The sequence below is a fragment of the Grampus griseus genome (assembly GCF_964374135.1).
Source record: "Grampus griseus genome assembly, chromosome: 2".
In the NCBI taxonomy this organism is placed as follows: domain Eukaryota; kingdom Metazoa; phylum Chordata; class Mammalia; order Artiodactyla; family Delphinidae; genus Grampus; species Grampus griseus.
In genome coordinates, this window is record NC_139018.1 from 29061870 (window position 1) to 29085126 (window position 23257).

The 23257-nt window shown below is 38.1% G+C and overlaps 1 protein-coding gene across 3 annotated transcripts in view; it reads left to right on the forward strand.

Moving 5' to 3' along the window:
• The window catches only part of NUMB (NUMB endocytic adaptor protein), a 188188-nt gene that overhangs the window by 100314 nt on the left and 64617 nt on the right, over window positions 1–23257 (forward strand). For all 3 annotated transcript variants that reach the window (XM_082647388.1, XM_082647389.1, XM_082647390.1), the window contains exon 4: window positions 21148–21288. In XM_082647388.1, coding sequence (XP_082503514.1) covers window positions 21163–21288 — 126 coding nt within the window. In that variant the 5' untranslated portion in view covers window positions 21148–21162. The remainder of the gene's footprint in view (window positions 1–21147; window positions 21289–23257) is intronic.

The window sequence follows — 23257 nt, forward strand, 5'->3', positions numbered from 1 at the left end:
TAGAAACAAATGACAATGAAAACATGATGAAAAAAAAAAAAAAAAAAAAAAAATGAAAAAAAAAAAAAAAAAAAAAAAAAAACATGATGACCCAGAGCCTATGGGATGCAGCAAAAGCAGTTCTAAGAGGGATGTTTATAGCAATACAATCCTACCTTAAGAAACAAGAAACATCTCAAATAAACAACCTAAGCTTACATCTAAAGCAATTAGAGAAAGAAGAACAAAAAAACCCCAGAGTTATCAGACGGAAAGAAGTCATAAAGATCAGATCAGAAATAAATGAAAAAGAAATGAAGGAAACTATAGCAAAGATCAATAAAACTAAAGCCTGGTTCTTTGAGAAGATAAACAAAATTGATAAACCATTAGCCAGACTCATTATGGAAAAGAGGGAAAGGACTCAAATCAATAAAATTAGAAATGAAGAAGTTACAACGTACACCACAGAAATACAAAGTATCCTAAGAGACTACTACAAACAAATCTATGCCAATAAAATGGACAACCTGGAAGAAATGGAATAATTCTTAGAAATGCACCACCTTACGAGACTGAACCAGGAAGAAGTAGCAAATATAAACAGACCAATCACAAGCACTGAAATTAGGACTGTGATTAAAAATCTTTCAGCAGGGCTTCCCTGGTGGCGCAGTGGTTGAGAGTCCGCCTGCCAATGCAGGAGACACGGGTTCGTGCCCTGGTCCGGGAAGATTCCACATGTCGCGGAGCGGCTAGGCCCGTGAGCCATGGCCACTGAGCCTGCACGTCTGGAGCCTGTGCTCCACAACGGGAGAAGCCACAACAGTGAGAGGCCCACGTACCGCAAAAAAAAAAAAAAATTCTTTCAACAAACAAAAGCCCAGGACCAGATGTCTTCATGGGCAAATTCTATCAAACATTTAGAGAAGAGCTAACACCTATCCTTCTCAAACTCTTCCAAAATATAGCAGAGGGAGGAACACCCCCAAACTCATTCTACGAGGCCACCATCACCCTGATACCAAAACCAGACAAAGATGTCACAAAGAAAGAAAGCTACAGGCCAATATCAGTGATGAACATAGATGCAAAATTACTCAACAAAATACTAGCAAACAGAATCCAACAGCACATTAAAAGGATCATACACCATGATCAAGTGGGGTTTATCCCAGGAATGCAAGGATTCTTCAATATATGCAAATCAATCAATGTGATACACCATATTAACAAATTGAAGGAGAAAAACCATATGATCATCTCAATAGATGCAGAGAAAGCTTTTGACAAAATTCAACACCCATTTATGATAAACACTCTCCAGAAAGTAGGCATATAGGGAACTTACCTCAACATAATAAAGGCCATATATGACAAACCCACAGCCAACATTGTCCTCAGTGGTGAAAAGCTGAAACCATTTCCACTAAGATCAGGAACAAGACAAGGTTGCCCATCCTCACCACTGTTATTCAACATAGTTTTGGAAGTTTTAGCCACAGCAATCAGAGAAGAAAAAGAAATAAAAGGAATCCAAATTGGAAGAGAAGAAGTAAAGCTGTCACTGTTTGCAGATGACATGATACTATACATAAAAAATCCTAAAGATGAGCTAATCAATGAATTTGGTAAAGTAGCAGGTTACAAAACTAATGCACAGAAACCTCTTGCATTCCTATACACTAATGATGAAAAATCTGAAACAGAAATTAAGAAAACACTCCCATTTACCATTGCAACAAAAAATATAAAATACCTAAGAATAAACCTACTTAAGGAGACAAAAGACCTGTATGCAGAAAATTATAAGACACTGATAAAAGAAATTAAAGATGATACAAATAGATGGAGAGATATACCATGTTCTTGGATTGGAAGAATGAACATTGTGAAAATGACTATACTACCGAAAGCAATCTACAGATTCAATGCAATCCCTATCAAACTACCAATGGCATTTTTCACAGAACTAGAACAAAAAATTTCACAATTTGTATGGAAACACAAAAGACCCCAAATAGCCAAAGCAATCTTGAGAAAGAAAAACGGAGCTGGAGGAATCAGGCTCCCTGACTTCAGACTATACTACAAAGCTACAGTAATCAAGACAGTATGGTACTGGCACAAAAACAGAAATCTAGATCAATGGAACAGGATAGAAAGCCCAGAGATAAACCCACACACATATGATCACCTTATCTTTGATAAAGGAGGCAAGAATATACAGTGGAGAAAAGACAGCCTTTCGAATAAGTGGTGCTGGGAAAACTGGACAGCTACGTATAAAGGAATGAAATTAGAACACTCCCTAACACCATGCACAAAAATAAAACTCAGAATGGATTAAAGACCTAAATATAAGGCCAGACACTATCAAACTCTTAGAGGAAAACATAGGCAGAACACTCTATGGCATAAATCACAGCAAGATCCTTTTGAACCCACCTCCTAGAGAAATGGAAATAAAAACAAATGGGACCTAATGAAACTTAAAAGCTTTTGCACAGCAAAGGAAACCATAAACAAGACGAAAAGACAACCCTCAGAATGGGAGAAAATGTTTGCAAATGAAGCAACTGACAAAGAATTAATCTCCAAAATTTACAAGCAGCTCATGCAGCTCAATATCAAAAAAACAAACAGCCCAATCCAAAAATGGGCAGAAGACCTAAATAGACATTTCTTAAAGAAGATATACGGATTGCCAACAAACACACGAAAGAATGCTCAGCATCATTCATCATTAGAGAAATGCAAATCAAAACTACAATGCGGGCTTCCCTGGTGGTGCAGTGGTTGAGAGTCCGCCTGCCGATGCAGGGGACACGGGTTCGTGCCCCTGTCCGGGAGGATCCCACATGCTGCGGAGCGGCTAGGCCTGTGAGCCATGGCCGTTGAGCCTGCACGTCCGGAGCCTGTTTTCCACGACGGGAGAGGCCACAACAATGAGAGGCCTGCGTACCGCAAAAAAAAAAAACCAAAAGAGTCATGTACCATAATGTTCACTGCAGCTCTATTTACAATAGACAGCACATGGAAGCAACCTCAGTGTCCATCAACAGATGAATGGGTAAAGAAGATTTGGCACATATATACAATGGAATATTACTCAGCCATAAGAAGAAATGAAATTGAGTCCTTTGTAGTAAGGTGAATGGACCTAGAGTCTGTCATACACAGTGAAGTAAGTCAGAAAGAGAAAAACAAATACCGTATGCTAACACACATATATGGAATCTAAAAAAACAGAAAATGGTTATGAAGAACCTTGGGGCAAGACAGGAATAAAGACGCAGACCTACTAGAGAATGGACTTGAGAATACAGGGAGGTAGAAGGGTAAGCTGGGACAAAGTGGGAGAGTGGCATGGACATATATACACTACCAAATGTAAAATCGATAGCTAGTGGCAAGCAGCCACATAACACAGGGAGATCACATCGGTGCTTTGTGACCACCTAGAGGGGTGGAGTCGGAAGGGTGAGAGGGAGAGAGACGCAAGAGAGAAGAGATATGGGGACGTATGTATATGTATAAGTGATTCACTTTGTTATAAAGCAGATACTAACACACCATTGTAAAGCAATTATACTCCAATAAAGATGTTAAAAAAATAATTATAGGGGATTGTATTTAGAAAGAGAGGAAAAGAAGGCCTCATCAATGAAGTGACATTTAGGTTGAGACTTGAAGTATGAGTGGAAGACATAAGTTTTTTTGGGTTTTTTTGGTTTTTTAAATATTTATTTATTTATTTGTCTGTGCTGGGTCTTCGTTGGTGGCATGCGGGATCTAGTGTCCTTACCCCTCGGATCGAACCCGGGCCCCCTGGGTTGGGAGCACAGAGTCTTAACCCCTGGACCACCAGGGAGGTCCCAAAGACAAAAGCATTTTAGACAGTGGGAAACAGTAGGCCCAAAGTGGGAAAGAGCTTGCAGTTAACTGAAAGAATACTAGTTAGTTGAGGAAAGTGCCACCTCGAGGTAGGAGAGCAGGCAGGGGCTATACCTTAATACGCTAACATCTGCTGTGCATTAGTGAAGTGCTGGCCACTGTTCCAAGCACTTCTTGAGCATTGTGAGTAATTGTGCCATACTGACTCTCTGAATGCTGAGAGTTTGGATTTAATTTGAAGATGCAGTGGGAAGCCATGGAACTATTACTCAGTGCCATGATCCATTTTTAAAGATTACGCTGGCTACTTTGTACGTAGTTGATCAGAAGGGGACAGCAGAGGAAATAGAAATGAATACTAGTTGATGGTGGTTCAGGTAGGATATGAAGTAATCTTGGACTATGGTTCTGATGGTAGAGGTGAAGAGCAGTGGACGGATTTAAGATATATTTACAAGTCTTTTGTTGATGTCTTGGATGAAGGGAGAGGGTTGTGAGGGAAAGGAAGGAGTCAGATTGGAGAGGGTTAAAGAATTGAAGAGATGATATGTGTAGATAATTTGCGAAGTTATTTGTCAGTAAAGGAGAGCAGAGTTCTTTTCAACCTTCTTATGTCTATCATTTTTCCTGTGGCATTTCTGTCTTTTTAAAAAATTCTTGGAACCAAATATATTTTTATTCTAGTCTGCCTCTCCAGATTGCAGCACCTTTTTCTTATCCCACACTTGACAGATGCTTAGAGGAGGAAAGTCAGTTGAAAAGTAGGCTAGCATTCTCAGCAGTTCTGCCCTTTTTCATCAAGATGTTCCTTGCTAAATCAGTCCTTGCTATATCAGAGCAAAACAATTTTGTTCTATAAGTAAAGGTTTAATTCTTGAAGGAACAGCATCTTAGGAAGTCAGTCTCTGTATATGTGTTTTGTGGGATTAGGGGTGATGGTCATATGTATTTTTATCTGTTAAGTCTCAACATGCCTTAAAAGATAAGGGTAAGAATAGCTGAACTGCAAATTCAGTTCACCAATTGTTTTCTCAGTTGAAAGGCAAGTGATCAACTAAAAGATAAAATTGGTTGTGTAACTGAAAGAAAAACTCTCAGAAGAGATAGCTTTCTTTTTTAAATGTTTCTTAAATATATATAGGTTCAGCTTTTGAAACCAACTTTGACTGCAATTTTATTTTTATCTTTTAATTTATCTATTTTGGCTGCTCCAGGTCTTAGTGGCAGCATGCGGTATCTTTGCTGTGGCATGCGAACTCTTAGTTGTGGCGTTCATGCAGGATCTAGTTCCCTGACCAGAGATTGAACCCGGGCCCTCTGCATTGGGAGTGCGGAGTCTTATCCACTGGACCACCAGGAAAGTCCCTGACTGAAGTTTTAAGTAGACAGGGTCTTTCCTCATTTTATGAAGCTCTAGTTTTCCACTGTTTTTAAGGAGTGAGTAAAGAAGCCGTGTATCAAAACAAAAGGGAGAATTTTGTGGACAATATGAAAATTCGTAAAGCAGAAATCTGAAATTAAAGTCAGATAATAGATAAGGATCATGGAATACTGTTTAAATCAGTGGTTCTTAAATTTTTGGTAGTTACAGAATCCTTTGAGATACCAAAGAAAGTTGAAGAATCTGGCCCCAGAAAGTGCACAGATACATGTGCATTCAGATTTGTACATAATCTTAGGGCATTGCTAAATCTGAAGAGCCTATGCAGATGCCCTGGTCGAGAACACGTGGTCTGAATGGTAATCAGGGCTGAGGAGTAGAATGTGCCTAGAGAGCTTCAACATTCATACTGTGACAGTAATCTTTTCTCAAATACCAATCTTTAGGGCAGCCCAGACTCAATTTGTTGTTGTTGTTTTTTTTGGGTTTTTTGCGGTACACGGGCCTTTCACTGTTGTGGCCTCTCCCGTTGCAGAGAACACGCTCCGGACGCGCAGGCTCAGCGTCCATGGCTCACGGGCCCAGCCACTCTGCGGCATGTGGGATCCTCGCGGACCGGGGCACGAGCCCGTGTCCCCTGCATCGGCAGGCGGACTCTCAACCACTGCGCCACCAGGGAAGGCCCCCTGAGTGTGAACTTTTAAAATGAACTTTATTAGTCCTATAGGTTAAGTACTGGACATATTTATTTCACAGTTGGTGATGAATCTGTACTTTGTTACTTTTCATTTGGGTTAGTGCCTAAGTGGAACACTGAGCTAGTGATACAACTTAATAAATTATAAATTGTTTCCTGTTAGGCAGACTATGCCAGTTAGACCAATATTTAATGAAATCCAGAACTCTTTTTTTTTTTTTTTTTTTAAATCCAGAACTCTTAGGATTCACTGATTGAGTAGGTGATTGACTAGATGACCTACCTCTAAGTCCTTTGGCCATGGTAAGAGTCTAGGATTCCTTACATTTTTTCACTTACTTAACTTGATCAAATAAAAGGATTTCTTTCCTTCACTCTAAATCTTGAAAGCAAGTTTCACATCACAAGAAAAAGTAGAAATCAAAGAAAGAAAATTCAAAAACGAAATGCTTTATGGTATAATATTATACTTTAAATGGTGATTTAATATATGTCATTTTTAGCTTACATTTTTATTGACTGAACAAATTATTATTATTACTATTATTGGCAGATGGACAGTCAGTGCAATTTTTTTCTTGTAACTTATAGAATTCTGGAGTAGAAGTGTGATGAAGAATATAGTGGAGGGCTTCCCTGGTGGCGCAGTGGTTGAGAGTCCGCCTGCCGATGCAGGGGACACGGGTTCGTGCCCCGGTCCGGGTAGATCCCACATGCCGCGGAGCGGCTGGGCCCGTGAGCCATGGCTGCTGAGCCTGCGCATCTGGAGCCTGTGCTCTGCAACGGGAGAGTCCACAACAGTGAGAGGTCCGCGTACCACAAAAAAAAAAAAAAAAAAAAAAGAATATAGTGGAATTGTATATATGCACATTCAACCGTGTTTGTTCAGAGAACAGTAAAATAAAAGTGAGAGTTAAAAACAATATAATTGGGCTTCCCTGGTGGCGCAGTGGTTGAGAGTCCGCCTGCCGATGCAGGGGACACGGGTTCGTGCCCTGGTCCGGGAGGATCCCACATGCCGCAGAGCGGCTAGGCCCATAAGCCATGGCCGCTGAGCCAGCATGTCCGGAGCCTGTGCTCCGCAACGAGAGAGGCCACGACAGTGAGAGGCCCACATAACGCAAAAAAAAAAAAAAAAAAAAAAAAAAAAAAAAAAAAAACCAATATAATTAAATTTAGATTCTCTATTGTTCTCAATGAGTTTCTGCTGTACAGTGTTCTTGTGCCTCCCATATTGTGAGCATGCTCTGTGGTTCTAGTGCTAGGTAGATATTTTTCTCATAGCATAATTCCTAAACATTAGTAAGCTACTTCAATTGTGTTCAGTTGAAAACAGCAAACTGTTCCATATTACAAATAATCCTTGGGTGTGTTGCACTTATTGCAAGAGAGTGTACTGTGGTACTCTGTGGATGATTTAAAGTATTCCCAGTGTTGGGACTTCCCTGGGGGCACAGTGGTTAAGAATCCGCCTGCCAATAGGGAACACGGGTTCGAGCCCTGGTCTGGGAAGATCCCACATGCCGTGGAGCAACTAAGCCTGTGCGCCCCAACTACTGAGCCTGCGCTCTAGAGCCCAAGAGCCACAACTACTGAGCCCGTGTGCTGCAACTACTGAAGCCCATGCGCCTAGAGCCTGTGCTCCACAACAAAGAAGCCACCACAATGAGAAGTCCGCGCACTGCAACAAAGAGTAGCCCCCGCTCTCGCAACTAGAGAAAGCCCACGCACAGCAACAAAGACCCAAGGCAGCCAAAAAAAAAAAAGTATTCCCAATGTTATTTTGAATTTATGTGATGTTTTGCTTTTAGAGCTATCTTTGGAACTTAACCCTGTGAGATTAGAGTGTCCTGAAAAGATAAATTTAGCTAATCTAAGGAAATTTGTGAGTTTATTTTTTTCCCAGCTATTCAGAATGGTACCCATGGTTTTATATTTTAGTTTATATATTTTTACATTTGAAACCAACTAATACTGTTTTAACAATTAGAGTAATTTTACGATTTTCCCTAACTTTGATTTTTCTTTTTCTTTCTTAAAAGGAAACTATCTTAAGTGTCAAGGTCAAGTTTCCTGTATGTGTCTTGTCTATATCTGTGTTTATCAAGTATGTGCTATTTAGCGTTGTTTTTTTTTCTCATAGTGAATTTTCTAAAGCATTGTCTTGTCCAATCTTCCTTATAATTTATATACAAGAGGGGCCTAAAGCTAGAGGTATAATTGTGTCAATAGAACAAAGAAAAGCAAACAAGTATAATTTAGAAGGAAAAAAAACTCTAGAGAGAAAAGTCCTCATTTTTCTAAGAGTTGTAGCTCTCTATTGGCCCTGCAGAAGCCTCTGGTTCGTTTTATTTTCTCTTTTTAAAAAAACTTCTTTTTTAAATTATTTTTTTCTTTTTCTTCTGCCTCATTTTATTTTATTTTATTTGGCCGCACCACGTGGCTTGCAGGATCTTAGTTGCCCGATCAGGGATGGAACCTGAGCCCTCAGCTGTGAAAGCATGGAGTCCTAACCACTGGACCGCCAGGGAATTTCCATCTGGTTCATTTTCGACTGGGCTGGACAAACTGAATTTCAGTAACTTTATTCTTTTTAGTAAAAGTGAGACTTAAATATTATAACTAAATGTGACTTGTTTTTCTTTCTTTCTTTTTCTTTCTTTCCTTTCCTTTCCTTTCTTTCTTTTCTTTCTTTCCTTCCTGTGCGTTGGGTCTTTGTTGCTCCACGCAGGCTTTCTCTAGTTGTGGTGAGCGGGGGCTACTCTTCGTTGCAGTGCGTGGGCTTCTTATTGTAGTGGCTTCTCTTGTTACAGAGCATGGGCTCTAGGCATGCAGGCTTCAGTAGTTGTGGCGCGTGGGCTCAGTAGTTGTGGCTCGCAGGCTCTAGAGCACAGGCTCAGTAGCTGTGGTGCATAGGCTTAGTTGCTCTGCGGCATATGGGATCTTCCCGGACCAGGACTTGAACCTGTGTCCCCTCCATTGGCAGGCGGATTCTTAACCAGTGCGCCATCAGAGAAGTCCCGTGACTTGTTTTTCTTACCCCTTGTTAGATATCTCATAATTATAGGTGTGTATGTATTTATATTTCTACACTCCCCGTCTCTATCCTCAGAAGGATTTTAGGTGACTTGCTTTCCGCCTAATTAAAATTATAAAATAGTTGATGTATACAAAAGAATATATGTACCATATGTAGGTTATAGAGCATAATGAAATGAAAACTTGTGTATCTTCTACTCAGCTTAAGCACTACTAAAACTTTTGGAGTCCCCATGTGAACCTTTCCTGATTATGTCCCCCTTTCTTTTCCCTCAGAAGTAACAGTGCCCTTAACTATGTTTATCATTCTCTTGTTTTTCTTTCTATTTCTATACACATATCCCTAAATGTTATCATGTGTAGTTTTGCATAATTTTGAGAGGTAATGTGAGGGGACTAAGAGCACAAATTCTGGAGCCAGGCAAATCTGCCACTTAACTAACCATGTGATTTGGGCTAATTACTTAACTTTTCAGTGCTTGTTTCCTCATTCGTGAAATAGAGATCAAAAATAGAATCTACCTGATAGGGCTATTGTGAGAATAAAATGAGTCATTATATGCAAAGTGCACAGTGTACAGTGCCTGGTACGCAGGCAGTATTCTCTGAGTTAGTAGTTGTATGAAGGAATCATAATATAAACAGTTTGCTTCCCTCCTCCCTCAACATGATTGTGAGATTCATCCATGTTGATAGTTATAGCTGTAGATGATTTATTTTTACTTCTTTTTCTCTTAATTAATTTTTTATTTTTAAGAGTGTTTAAATTGAGGTCTTATTTTTATTTCTGCATGGTATTGTAATAGTGTGAATATTCTCTATTGCTTGTGTTGATGGATAATTAGATTCTAATGTTTATTTTACTGTTACAAATAATAAACAATGCTACACAGACATCTTGCACACCTTCTTGTGCACATGTTTAAGAGTTTCTCTAGGATATACACCTAGAGAAGGAACTGCTGAGTTGTAAGGGTATGTGAGTCTTCAACTTTCCTAGACAATGCCAAATTACTTATCAAAATGGTTGCACTAGTTTATGCTCCTGTAAGAGTATGAGAGTGCCCATTGCTCCATATTTTATTGTCTGATTCTTTAATATTTGCAAAACTGACAGATGTAAAATGGTATATAGTGTCTTTTTAAAAATTATTTATTTTTGGCTGTGTTGGGTCTTGTCGCTGCACGCAGGCTTTCTCTAATTATGTCGATGGGCTTCTCGTGGTGGCTTCTCTTGTTGAGGAGCTTGGGCTCTAGGCGTGCAGGCTTCAGTAGTTGTGGTGCATGGGCTTAGTAGCTGTGGCTCGCGGGCTCTAGAGCGCAGGCTCAGTAGTTGTGGCTCACAGGCTTAGCTGCTCTGTGGCATGTGGGATCTTCCCGGACCAGGGCTCGAACCCGTGTCCCCTGCATTGGCAGGCAGATTCTTAACCACCGCGCCACCAGGGAAGCCCAGAGACAGTATTTCTTAACAATCTGTAAACTTGCACATGAAACTCCTGTTAAAATACCATTCACAGTGGATGCCTAATATTTATTATTTCTTCTTGTTCTTTTTTTGGTCTTTCCTGGGTAGAGCAAATTACCACGTGTGCTTGTAATCCTTCATACACTCGTATACCTAGGTAGTGTTCAAGAAATCTATTTATCTTGTCAAGCATGAGGTTAATTACCATGAAAAGTATGATAATTTAGCTGATCTTTTGATTAATATTATAGATAAGATTTCCTATTTGAAACAGTCGAGCAAATACTTTTAGAAAACTGCCTTTAATTCCAGCACTGGAATTTAGTACACCTTTCTCCCATTTAAATACTCTAAATCTGATTTCAACAGATATTATATCAGCAAATAGTGCATTTTCTAGAGCAGGCATGAAAACAAGATTCAGGAGCACTTCTAGTACTAACCGTCTGGATTCAGTTCACTGTCATCTGCTGGATTATTATAGTAGCCTCCTAATTGTCTCCCTGCTTCATTCTTGTTCTCTTCAATCTATTCTTAACCCAGCAGCCAAATGTAAAATATAGGTGCTTCCTTTTAGAACCCTTCAGTGGCTCCCCATTTCTCTCAGAGGAAAAACTAAAGTGTTTGGCCCACAGGGTCCTATATTACTTTGTCCTGTATAACCCATCTGGTCTCATCTCTCCTATTCTCTTGTCTTCATTTTGCACTGGACACACAGACCTTCTTTTGTTTGTCAGACACTCTAGGCAAGCTATCCCTTCAGGACCTTTGCATTAATTATTTTCTTTTTCTGGAACGCTCATCCTACTGCATGGCTCACTTTTTTACCTTCTTCAATTCTTTGCTCAAGTGTTACTTTCTTGGTTTAAAATTTCATCCCTGCCTCCAGTACTTCTAATCCCTCTCTTAACCCTGTTCATCTTTTTCTGCATAGCATTTACCACCTCTAACATACCACAGAGTTGGTGGTGTTTGGGTAAATGTTTCACAATTAGTTCTCCAAGTATAGTTCCAACATGAATGATGGTTGATATTTTTGCTTGTTTAGTAAGATGAAAGTGAAGCAATGAAGATGTGTGTCAAATTTTCACTCATTTGTCATTGACGTAAGAGACTTCTTTGCTGAATCGGATAATAGTTTTCAAGTAATGGAAGAATATTCCCTCAAAATTTTTGTGCTATTCACAATGTAATGGTTATAGACACCACACACTTTTAAGTTCAATCTGCGTGTTAACATTTTCTCCATCAGTTTCTTAGATCTAGACAATCACAGAACAATAAGTCAAGCAGTGATTGGTAGTTTTTGCCAAATTCTGTAGTGTAAATACTTCCACCATGGCCGATTTCAAGTTACCAACATGAAGTCACTGAACTGAACGTGTTGTTGGGAAAAGATGTACAATAGCCCGGCATTAGATAGTATTTCTACCTTACAGATAGAAAATCATAAATAACCCCAAGAGCATAGGTAATGGTAAAATGTAGTTAAAAAAAATAGGAAGTGATGAGTTTTTACCTTTGTTTTAAAGTAACTTATATAATTATAAGTTATATAACATATAATTATAACATATAATTATAATTTAATTTGTAATAAAGGCTATGTTTAGCACCCAGTTCACAAACTTGCTGAAAATTTGACAGTTGGATCTTGTCACTCAGCACACCACTGTGAATAATCTGGCTATTTATTTTCTGTCTATCTCCTTCATAGAGGCAGGGGTTTTGTTCTGTATTGGTTACTGCAGCATGGCATGGTAGGCAGTCAATAAATACTTGGTGACTGAATTTTAATTAAATATTTGAGGTCTTTTATATATAATTTAAAATTAATGTAAATAAATGAACTAAGTGCTGAGTGAAAAATAAATTTTGTCTTCAAATAAATTGAAACTTTTTTCTTCATTTTTAAATATGAAGTTTTGATTATAACTAGTATAAAATTCTTGTTTCTCTGAATTATTGACCTAGATTATAAATAAAAGCATGTTACTCTGAAAGGGATGGAAAGATTTTCAAATTTGCCTTGCTGAGAGAAAGATATCATGTGATCCCTCTTTTATAAAAAGAAAAAATTGAAGCATATATGCACAGAGAAAAACAAAGGTGAAAACTCTAAAATGTTGATGGAGGTTATTTCTGCTTAGTGGGATTACAGGTCATTTGTATTTCATTCTTTGGATTTTTCTGTTTTTCCTGTTCTTTACAAGTCACATCTATTACATGAGAAAATTATTTTAAAATCAGCTTCCTTATCATACCCTAGTATAGTATTTTAGTTAAATGAGGAGGAAAGTAAAATATTACAAGTAGAATATATAGGGTGAAGAAAGAGAAATAAGTGGGAAAGCCACAGAATATTTGAAAGGTCTGATCTTCATAGGATTATGCAGGAAAGCATTGGGAGACAAGGCTGGACTGTTGAAGATCCTGAAGTTTAATGTCTGAGTCTGGCATTCAGGAGCCTCCACAACTTGAACCCAACCTTTTTCCAGCCCAACAGTTTTTGAACACATTCAAGGAAGAATTTTAGGAATATTAATCTGGCACAACTATGTAAGGAGATTAGAGGAAAGAGGACTTGGAGTCCAGGGGCTGTTGCAGAGGTTCATGGATGAAGTGATTTTTCTGCCAGGGCAATTAGGAATAGAAATGCTGAATGGCTGAATACCAGAGATATTGATACCTATTCCCATCCAGTAGCACCTGTTGATGGACTTGGTATGGAAGAATTATGAAAAAGTGTCAGAGATGAATCTTAGAGTATGCTCTTCTCATTTCAAAGCTTTGATGTAAAGGTGTTACATAGAAATAGGGAAGTCAGGAAGAAGAGCTTGTTTGAAAGGAAAGATAAATTGATTTGGAGACATTTGAATTGGAATTGGAAGTACAAGACTAGAAATCACAAAGAAGTCAGGGCTAAATGTGAACTCTATGGGAGATAGAGAAAGAAAAGAATTTATGCTTATTATTAGTTGAATTTTAACCAATTTAAAAAAAATCTCAGTTCAGTATATAATCTGTGAATTCGGAGAAGGAAAGGTACAGTTTGTCATGAGCTATAACCTTACATATTAACAGGGACATTTTTAGTTTGCTAATAAGGTGACTTATGTTGATTGATTTTCAAATGTTGACTAACTGCATTTATTAGAAAAACTCCCATGTAGTCATGATATATTTTTAATGTATTTTTAAAATTTGATTTGCTAAAATTTTGTTTAGAATTTATGTATGTTCATGGGAGATATTGGTGTATCTATTTAAGAAGCTTAAATAATGTCTTTGTTTGGTTTTGGTGTCAGGTAATCTTAGCCTGATAGAATGATTTGAGAAATATTCCCTCCTCTTCAATTTTTTGGGAAGCGTTTGTGTAGAATTGGTATGATTTCTTCCTTAAATGTGTGGCAGAATTCACCAGTGAATCTATTTAGCCCAGGAGTTGTATTTGTGGAAAGATTTTAAACTATAAATTCAGTTTCATTAATAGATATAGGACTATTTTGGGTTATCTATTTCTTCTTGAATAAGCTATGAAAGTTTGTAACTTTAAAGGAATTTTTTCATTTCATTTGAGTTGTTGAATTTATGGGCATAAACTTGTTCATAATATTCCCTTATTATTTTTAATATCTAGAATATTAGAGACAACACCTCTCTCATTCTTGATCTTGGTAATTTGTATCTTTTTTCCCCCTAAATAGTCCAGCTATAGGTTTATCAGTTTTTTTAATCTTCTCAAAGAGCCAGCTTTTGGTTTCCTTTTCTCTCTGTTTCTATTTTCCTACTTTATTGTTTTCTGCTTTGATTCCTACTATTTCCTTTTTTTCTGCTTACTTTGCATTTCTTTGTCCTTTTAGTTTCTATAAGTAGAAGCTAAGGTCATTGTTTTAAGTAAGACCTTTCTTATTTTCTAATATAGACGTTTAGTGCAGGGTTTCTCAGTAGTGACACTATTGACATTTTAAGCTGGATAATTCTTTGTTGTCAGGGGCTGGCCTATGCATAGGATGTTTAACAGTATCTCTGGCCACTATCCATGAGATGTCAGTGGCATCTCCCCTAGTGACAACCAAAAATGTCTCCTCCAGATATTGCTAAATGCACAAGATTGCCCTTCCCACCCCCGGTTGAGAACCACCGGTTTAGTGCTATAAATTTCTAAGTACTGCTTTTGTTACATCCCACAAATGTTGATATATTTTGTTTTCATTCAGTTCAGAATACTTTCTAAATTCCTTTTCGATTTCTACTTTGACAGGTTGGCTATTTTGAAATGTGTTATTTAGTTTCCAAATATTTGGCAATTTAATTCCATTGTGGTCAGAGATCATACTTTGCGTGACTTGAAGCCTTTTAAATCTGAGACTTGTTTTATGGCCCAGAAAATGTTCTGTATTGGTAAATGTTCCACATGCACTTGATTAGAATGTATATTCTGTTGTCTTTGGGTGGAATGTTCTATAAATGTCAGTCAGGTCATGTTGGTTGATAACTGTTGTTCAAGTCTTGCTGTTTATATCCTTGATGGTTTTCTTCCTACTTACTTCTTACTTATTGAGGGGGGCGTATATAGCCACTCTAGCTTTCTTTTGACTTGTATACTATGTATACTTGTATAATATGGTATACTGTTTCCAATCATTTTACTTTTAACCTATTTGTGTCTTTATATTTTAAGTGGGTTTATTTATTTTTGAATTTTATTTTATTTTTATATTTTTATACAGCAGGTTCTTATTAATTATCCATTTGATACATATCAGTGTATACATGTCAATCCCAATCTCCCAGTTCATCACACCACCACCACCACCCCACCCACCACTTTCCCCCCTTGGTGTCCATACATTTGTTCTCCACGTCTGTGTCTTTATTTCTGCCCTGAAAACCAGTTCATCTGTACCATTTTTCTAGGTTTAAGTGGGTTTATTGTAGGCAGCACATGGTTGGGTCTTGCTTTTTTATCCAGCCTAATGAAGAGTTAGTCTGTTTGACTACTGGGGAGCTAGTGTCACTGCTGAAGGTACTGTCTCCCCTAACAAGTCTATTCCACATTTCACTGGGGGAACATGTGGCGATGGGGGCCAACACTCAGGACCATGGTGGACAGGGTGGAGGGCTGGTGAGTACTGTTGTATCATCCTTGCTGTGCCTACCTGGGACCAGGCAGAGGCACATGAAGGCAGGCCAACCCTTTGGGGACCCTGTAGGAAGCCAGCAACTCTGCCTGAGAGAGATGAGACTTTTGGAATCGGACTTACATTGTTACTGACCAATCAAAACATTCACTGGCCTTACTACTCAGCTGAACCAGTTGTTGGATTGTGGACGGTCAAGGGGTAGATGCTAGGCTAGGGGCTCAGCACAGTGGCTGTTTACTATCTAGAATGCAAGCATTGCAAAAACTTAATCACTGCTATGGCTATGTTAATTCATACTGGCCAGTTATATAGTGTGTGCACCTCTATTTATTCATGTTTGAGTGTGCTGGGTGTAATTCTACTTACTGTATCCTAACTCCTATTAGGAAAAATAGGGAAATAATGAGATCATCACAAGAAAAGTTTCACCTGTCGTGACTGCTTATGGTTGCCCTGATCTCTTCCCTGAACTTAGGCTTATACATATCTCCACCTAGAAGCCCTATAAACAGACGCCTCAAATTCAACAATTCAGTTTGCTGAATTCATCTATCCAGTTTACTGAGGCCTAAAACTTAGGAGTCATATTTGGATTTCTCCCTCTTCCTCACCTTCTGTAATAAATTCCTGCTCTTGACTTTCCCCATAAAGAGAGTCCTGTTGATCAAGCAAAGCTGAGTTTATTAAACTTACTGCAGCAAGGGAGAGCACCACTTTGACAGAGCCTTGGTAGTTAGGGGAAGTTAGGAAAGGGTATTTCTAGGGTTTTGAGATCTGGACTCATGTGGTTTAAGGCAGGTCCTTCAAGGTGGGGAACTGGTTGGGATGGGCAAAGTTTGTGACACAATATTTAAAATTAGTGGACTTAACAAGAAAAGGTTCTTGAAGCAGTCTGTTATCCTGTCAGGAGCGCTGTTTGCCCTGATGTACAAATTGTTTGCCCAGATAAATTAGTTTGTAAAACTTTCCTGACACAGTGAAGCTAATGCTTGGCTTACAGTCTTATCATTTTCATTTTGGGCAAAATACTTCCCTGGAGCACAGTTATATCATGTTGACTCAGTTAATTCATAGGTTTCCTGAATCTGTGTTTTGTTGATGCTGTTGCCTCTACCTGAAATATCTTTTCCCTCCTACTCTACACAGTATGTGGCTAATGTTTGTTCTTTTAAAACTTAACTCAGGTAGTATCTCCTACAGGAAATGTTTCCTGAACCTAGACTGCTTCTAGGCCATACTGTGTATAGTATTATTATTCCATTCCCCATATTGTGCAGAAATTAACCTTTTATAAGGGAAGAGAGCCACCAAAAAGCAAGTTGTCTTACGAATTTCTGTATCCACTAGCATTAGTAACAGGGCCCAGCACATGGTAAGTTTTCAAACAGTTTTTACTGACCCAAACAATTTGGGTCAGAGGGGGGAAGACCGAAGGAATAGGAGATAAGAGGTGATTTTTTTTTTTTTTTTTTTTTTTTGCGGTACACCGGCCTCTCACTGTTGTGGCCTCTCCTGTTGTGGAGCACAGGCTCAGCGGCCATGGCTCACGGGCCCAGCCGCTCCGCAGCATGTGGGATCCTCCCGGACTGGGGCATGAACCCGTGTCCCCTGCATAGGCAGGCGGACTCTCAACCACTGCGCCACCAGGGAAGCCCAGAGGTGATGATTTAACATTAAATTAATGTGATTGAGACAGCGTTGATGCACCCAAATGTAGGAATTTGAGTAAGAGAGTAAGACTTAAGAGTACAATTAGGAAATGATCACAGTTGGGGTAATAGTTTGTGTTGATTATTTCTCCAAGAGTGATAATGCACAGAGAACACCAGTGGAGGACTGATATTTGGGGAATAGCCTCAATGTGTAGGAGAAAGTAGAGGAAGCCCTCAAAGGCATCAGTAGAGACAAAAGTGAAGAAGATAAGCCAGAGGAGTAGAGTATGGGGACAGGGAAAGGCAGGGAGGAAACACGTGTACAAAGGAGAGCTGGAATTGTGGTGTCAAATTTTGCAGAGCATTTAAGGAATGAGGACTGTGAAAAGATTTTCTGAATTTGGCAATTAAGTTGTACCTAGTGACCTTTGAAAATTCTAGTAGAATGGGGATTTCATTTTTTAAAAATTTAGAAAGGACAAAATAAGTTGGTTCTCAGGTTTTATAGTTACAAAAATATATTCTTTACCTATATTCAACCAGGACTGTCAGAAGGGGTATGATTTTCTTTATTTGGGAGTAAAGTTCGACCTTGCTGAGGACCAATAGTAAATGTTACTTTGAGTTAACTTTTTTTATTTTTTTATTATCTGGTTTTTTTTGTAAGCAAAATCATTATACATAGATTACTTGAAAACAGAATGTTTGGTTTCTTCCCTGTATTATTAATTGCTAAATTATTTTACAGGCCAGTGGTAGTTACTCATTAAGAAGTAACAAGCAAGATACTATCATTGTGTATTTTCACTTTGCCAAGTTCATTTTAGAACAATTATAATTAATATCACTAATTTTCAAAAATTTCTGGCTGTGAAACCCTTTCCTTAAACTTTTACATGGAACCCCAACATGTAAATCAGAGAAAGTGGAGCTTGTCTGTTTGAAGCTGTGACAGGGACCTGAAGCTCCTTCTGAGAGTTTTGTCTAGTCTTCTAACCTCCTTCTCTTCCCTTCCAAACAACTGGTGGTCCTGGGGACTCCTCTGTGGAAATCCTAGGGCTACCTAATGCATAGTTTAAGAATCACTGACACGTAATTTTCTTTGTAGAAATGCTGATTGCAAAGCATTTTAGTACTGAAAGTGACATGATATTTAGACCCCCCAAACCAATTGACACTTCCAGTCTGTTGTCTTATTGGTCAGTAGAGTGGTACAACAATAAATAGCTGCCCAAGAGCAAATAAATTTGTAATAGAGCTATTTAGACAGAGGTTGGATGTCTTCCTCTAAGGAAAGTTGTCAAAGTAGTTCCTTTGTCAGTGGGAGGTTGGCCTACTATTAAATGCAGTCTCTTCCAACATCGATGATTCTCTGGTCTTACATGTCTACATTTATCCTACCTAGTAAATATCATCTAATACGATGGGGTTTATCTTTCATTTCTTCAAATTTATAGTATGCCATATATATGACAGGCAGTGTATTAGATGCAGGGGTACTATTTAAACAAATGAGTTTAAACAAATAAGATATAGCCTACCATAAAGGAAATAGAAAATTGCTGTAAGTCTTGAGGAGTAGAGTAATAGAGTTATCTGGAGGGTGTTCATGGGAATCACGTGAAATGCAAGGACCCAGACCAGATAGGGGCTTGTCAGAAAAAATGCTAGCTTCTATTGAAGACTCTGAGCTGACTCTTTAAAGATGAGTAAACTTCAACAGAAGCAAATAGAGAAAGGTCTTTCTAGGCAGATGAAGGAACATGTACAGAGGCTCTGAAAGATAGCATGCCTTGTTTGGAGAACTGTAAGTAGTTTCATATGGCTGGAGCTTAGCATGTGAATGGGGCTGGTGAGTGAAGGCAGATTAAAAAAAGGACTGTGTTTGCCATGCTTGGGAATTTAGACTTTATCTTGAAAGTGATGTGACGCAATTGCAGGATTTTAAGCAGAGTAATTGCATGGTCAGATTTGTATTTTAGAAAGCACTCTTGCAGTAGTCAGGAGAACAGATCAGAATGGACCTCTCTTGGAAGCAAAGAGACCATTAAGTTGTTAAGCTTTTGCAATGATTTAAGCAAAAATGAGGATAGTAGAACCGATGTGGTGGGTGGGGGAATTAATTCAAGATATACTAAGGAGGTAAGATCCATAGGTATTGGTCAGAGAAAGAATAGAAGTGGGGATGACTTTCAGGTGTTTGGGTTGGCCAGCTAGATAGGTGTGTGTAGTCTTTTTTTGCTAAGAGAAAGAAATTAAAAAGAAAGGAATCATATAGGCTTTTTGCCTCAAGATTCTTAGGGTGCCAACTTGAGCAAGGATATAGGTGCTTTTTATTTTCTTATATTTGTATTTGTGTATATTTTAAAAATGTGATATGAAAGTATATAACAGGATGTATTATCAAGGAAGGTTATGGAATTCTTTTTGGAAGTCTGTTAGATTAAGGTAGGCTCTCATTTAAGGTAGTTTAGGAATGAGTGATCTACTTAAAGGCAAAGGGATGGATTACCTTTTGTCGAGTCCTTTGATTGTTTAATATCTACCTCATCTCTATAAATCAACTTTGAATTGAGAAATAATAAATTGATTTTTAGAAAATCCAGAGATTTTTACATTACCATTCATCTGTCAGAATTTTTACCTTTTAAGAAAAACGTGTGGTAAGATTGGCCTGTCTGTGTAAATTAGCTAATTTGGTAATAGTTCTGCTGTGGCATTATGAACTTTAAAATACAAAATGATTTTTCCTCAGAATGCAAACTTTGATTTTCAAATCTTTCATTGCTGTTAATGTGGGAATTAATGTTCCATCCCTTGTTATTTAACACTCCTGACAGAGAAGATGTTTCCTCTATATAGCTTTGTCACATCATTTTCTCAAGTTAGGATCTCTTTTTTAGGCTGGTTGAGGTGCTTAAATCCCTTATGGAAAGAATGAGCAATGGTCCTTAACAGAAAACTGAAGGTATTGGTTTCAGATTTTGAGATTCGCCCTATAAAGGAACACTTAATCATTATGTTTATTCATTGGCTCTTAAATGCTCCATTGTTTCTTATCAGATAAGTCTTCCTTCCCTGTAGTTTTGTGATTTCTACTGTACCTTTGAAAGCATTAGAGAAGTGCCTCTTCCAGTAACAAAACAAAAACACTGACTGTAGTTTAATACTTTTAAATTTACAGAGTTAATGATGAGACTTGGACCTTTGTCATCGAAAACTATTAGATTACTTTCATATCTGTAATTATTATGAATATGAAAGTACATTCTGATGTCATACTACTTGCAAGAAATTTCTTCTTTAGAATAATGTAATCCTAGAACTTTTTCTTCTTTAAGTATGTTTAAAGGAAACTTTATTTCTTTTTATAAAATATCTTTTACAAAAGGCTATTAAAGTCCCTGCTTTGCTTAGTGTCTTCTGATAGTAAGCCAAAAAGATCCCCAAATTTCAGTGTTCCAGAATGTTTTTTTCTTAATAAGGATCAAAGTTTTCAGAATATTTTCAAAAATTGTTAGCAGTTCATAATTTGGCTACAGGTACACACTTCCTTATTCAGGAGTTAGAATGGATTTGAGAGGTAGATCAGGAGGAATACTCATTGGATTATTGCAATTAAAGTGCTTGAAAGTTCTTAGAATAACATCTCTTCAGATCCTACAACAGGTTATTGTTGTTTTACAAGAATAGCATTATAATTGTCTTTTCAAAAAGTGAAGTGATTTGTTTGTTTGAACCTAGAGTTACTCTAAGAGGAAGTATACTAATTGCTCATTTCCCCCTAAAACAAAACCTTTAATTTGGGATACTAGTTTTTTATTAGGACTGTAATCCAAACTTTAAATATGTGAGAAAGTAATAACTTCCTGTTCATACTTCTTTTACAGCTTGTAAAAATTAAAATGAATAAACTACGGCAAAGTTTTAGGAGAAAGAAAGATGTTTATGTTCCAGAGGCCAGTCGTCCACATCAGTGGCAGACAGATGAAGAAGGAGTTCGTACTGGAAAATGTAGCTTCCCAGTTAAGGTAAGAGCTCATGTTTCTATAAATCTAGACGTGGAAAAGAATTGACAGTTTATTATATGTGAAATTCCATTAATTAGGACAGTTAAAAGAAAACACTCTAAAAGCTAATCCCTTTATATTCTGCTTCAATGATAGAATTAGTAAGAAGAAAAACAGATTATAATTAATGATTTTTCTTTTTATATTTAAATAAGAATTTCTTGTATATAATCTGGAATCACTACAAATAAAATCACTTCTTTTTTTAAATTTATTTATTTTTGGCTGCGTTGGGTCTTCGTTGCTGCGTGCGGGCTTTCTCAAGTTGCGGCGAGCGGGAGCAACTCTTCATTGCGGTGCCTGTGCTTCTCATTGTGGTGGCTTGTCTTTGTTGCAGAGCACGGGCTCTAGGCGTGTGGGCTTCAGTAGTTGTGGCTCATGGGCTCTAGAGCGCAGGCTCAGTAGTTGTGGCGCATGGGCTTAGTTGCTCTGCATTACGTGGGATCTTCCTGGACCAGGGCTTGAACCCGTGTCCCCTGCATTGGCAGGTGGATTCTTAACCACTGAGCCACCAGGGCAGTCCCAAGATCACTTCTGATGAGAATACTAATCCTGAAATATCTAAAAGTCCTGAATTATTAAGAATCACAAGAATCAAATTATTTTCAACAGGATATGCTTACTAAGTGGTGGGACAGAGGAAGCTGGCATCTGCCTTCTTAAATACAGGCCTGGTATGTTCTAGAAAAGCTTAAATGGGAAGAGTTAAGTCAGAAGGAATTTCCTCTTTAATCTTGTAACTTTTAATCACGTAGAGGTCATTTAAACTAATGCTGTCATTTGTCAGATCAGAAAAAGGAAGCTTAAAGAGGTTAAGAACATAGTGAAGATCTAGGGAAGCGGGTGCCGTGCAGGTGCTTTTTGTTACTGCTACTTGAGACTGGAGAAGAAGGGTCTGTATTTAAGGTCATGTAAGAAATAAACGTACATGCTATACTGCTTAGTGAAAAGAAGCAATTAACAGTATAAACATGCTATGAGATGTATTAAGTATGAGGACAAAAAATAGAAGGAACTACAACAAAATGTTAATATCTTGAAAAAAATTTAGTTTAATATAAAGTGTTAGCATTTTCTCTATTTTTTGTATATTCTTATGTGTGAATATGCTTATTGTGATTTTCTGCTCCTTTTTACTGCCTCAGTACTATGATTGAAACATGGACTAAAGTCTCAGAAAGAAAAACAATCAATATGACAGGAAAAGTGCTTTTGAGAATCTGCAGGTTAAATTAATACATGATTTTTAAAATACACAAATTATCCACAGTCTGTCAATAATGAAACATTTTCCTAATCACTTAGCTTTGTCTACGCAACTCATTTGCTGAAACTTTTATAGGAATAATAAACTTAATATTTAATTTTAAATGCTTAGTATGATATTAAAATACAAACAAAACAAAACAAAACACCCCTCTTACATAAAAACTAACACTCTGCTCTATTACCCCACACCCAGCCAAACAGTGGGTTCTTTTTTTTTTAAAATAAATTTATTTATTTATTTTTGGCTGTGTTGGGTCTGTTGCTACACATGGGCTTTCTCTAGTTGCGGCGAACGGGTTACTCTTGGTTGCAGTGAGTGGGCTTCTCATTTTGGTGGCTTCTCTTGTTGCGGACCACAGGCTCTAGGCACACAGGATTCAGTAGTTGCAGCACACAGGCTCAGTAGTTGTGGCTTGTGGGCTTTAGAGTGCAGGCTCAGTAATTGTGGCACACGGGCTTAGTTGCTCCGTGGCATGTGGGATCTTCCCAGACCAGGGCTCGGACCCCTGTCCCTTGCATTGGCAGGTGGATTCTTAACCACTGCACCACCAGGGAAGCCCAGTAGGTTCATTTTGATTATACAAATTGAGTATTAAGTATATCGAAGTCGGGCTTCCCTGGTGGCGCAGTGGTTGAGAGTCCGCCTGCTGATGCAGGGGAC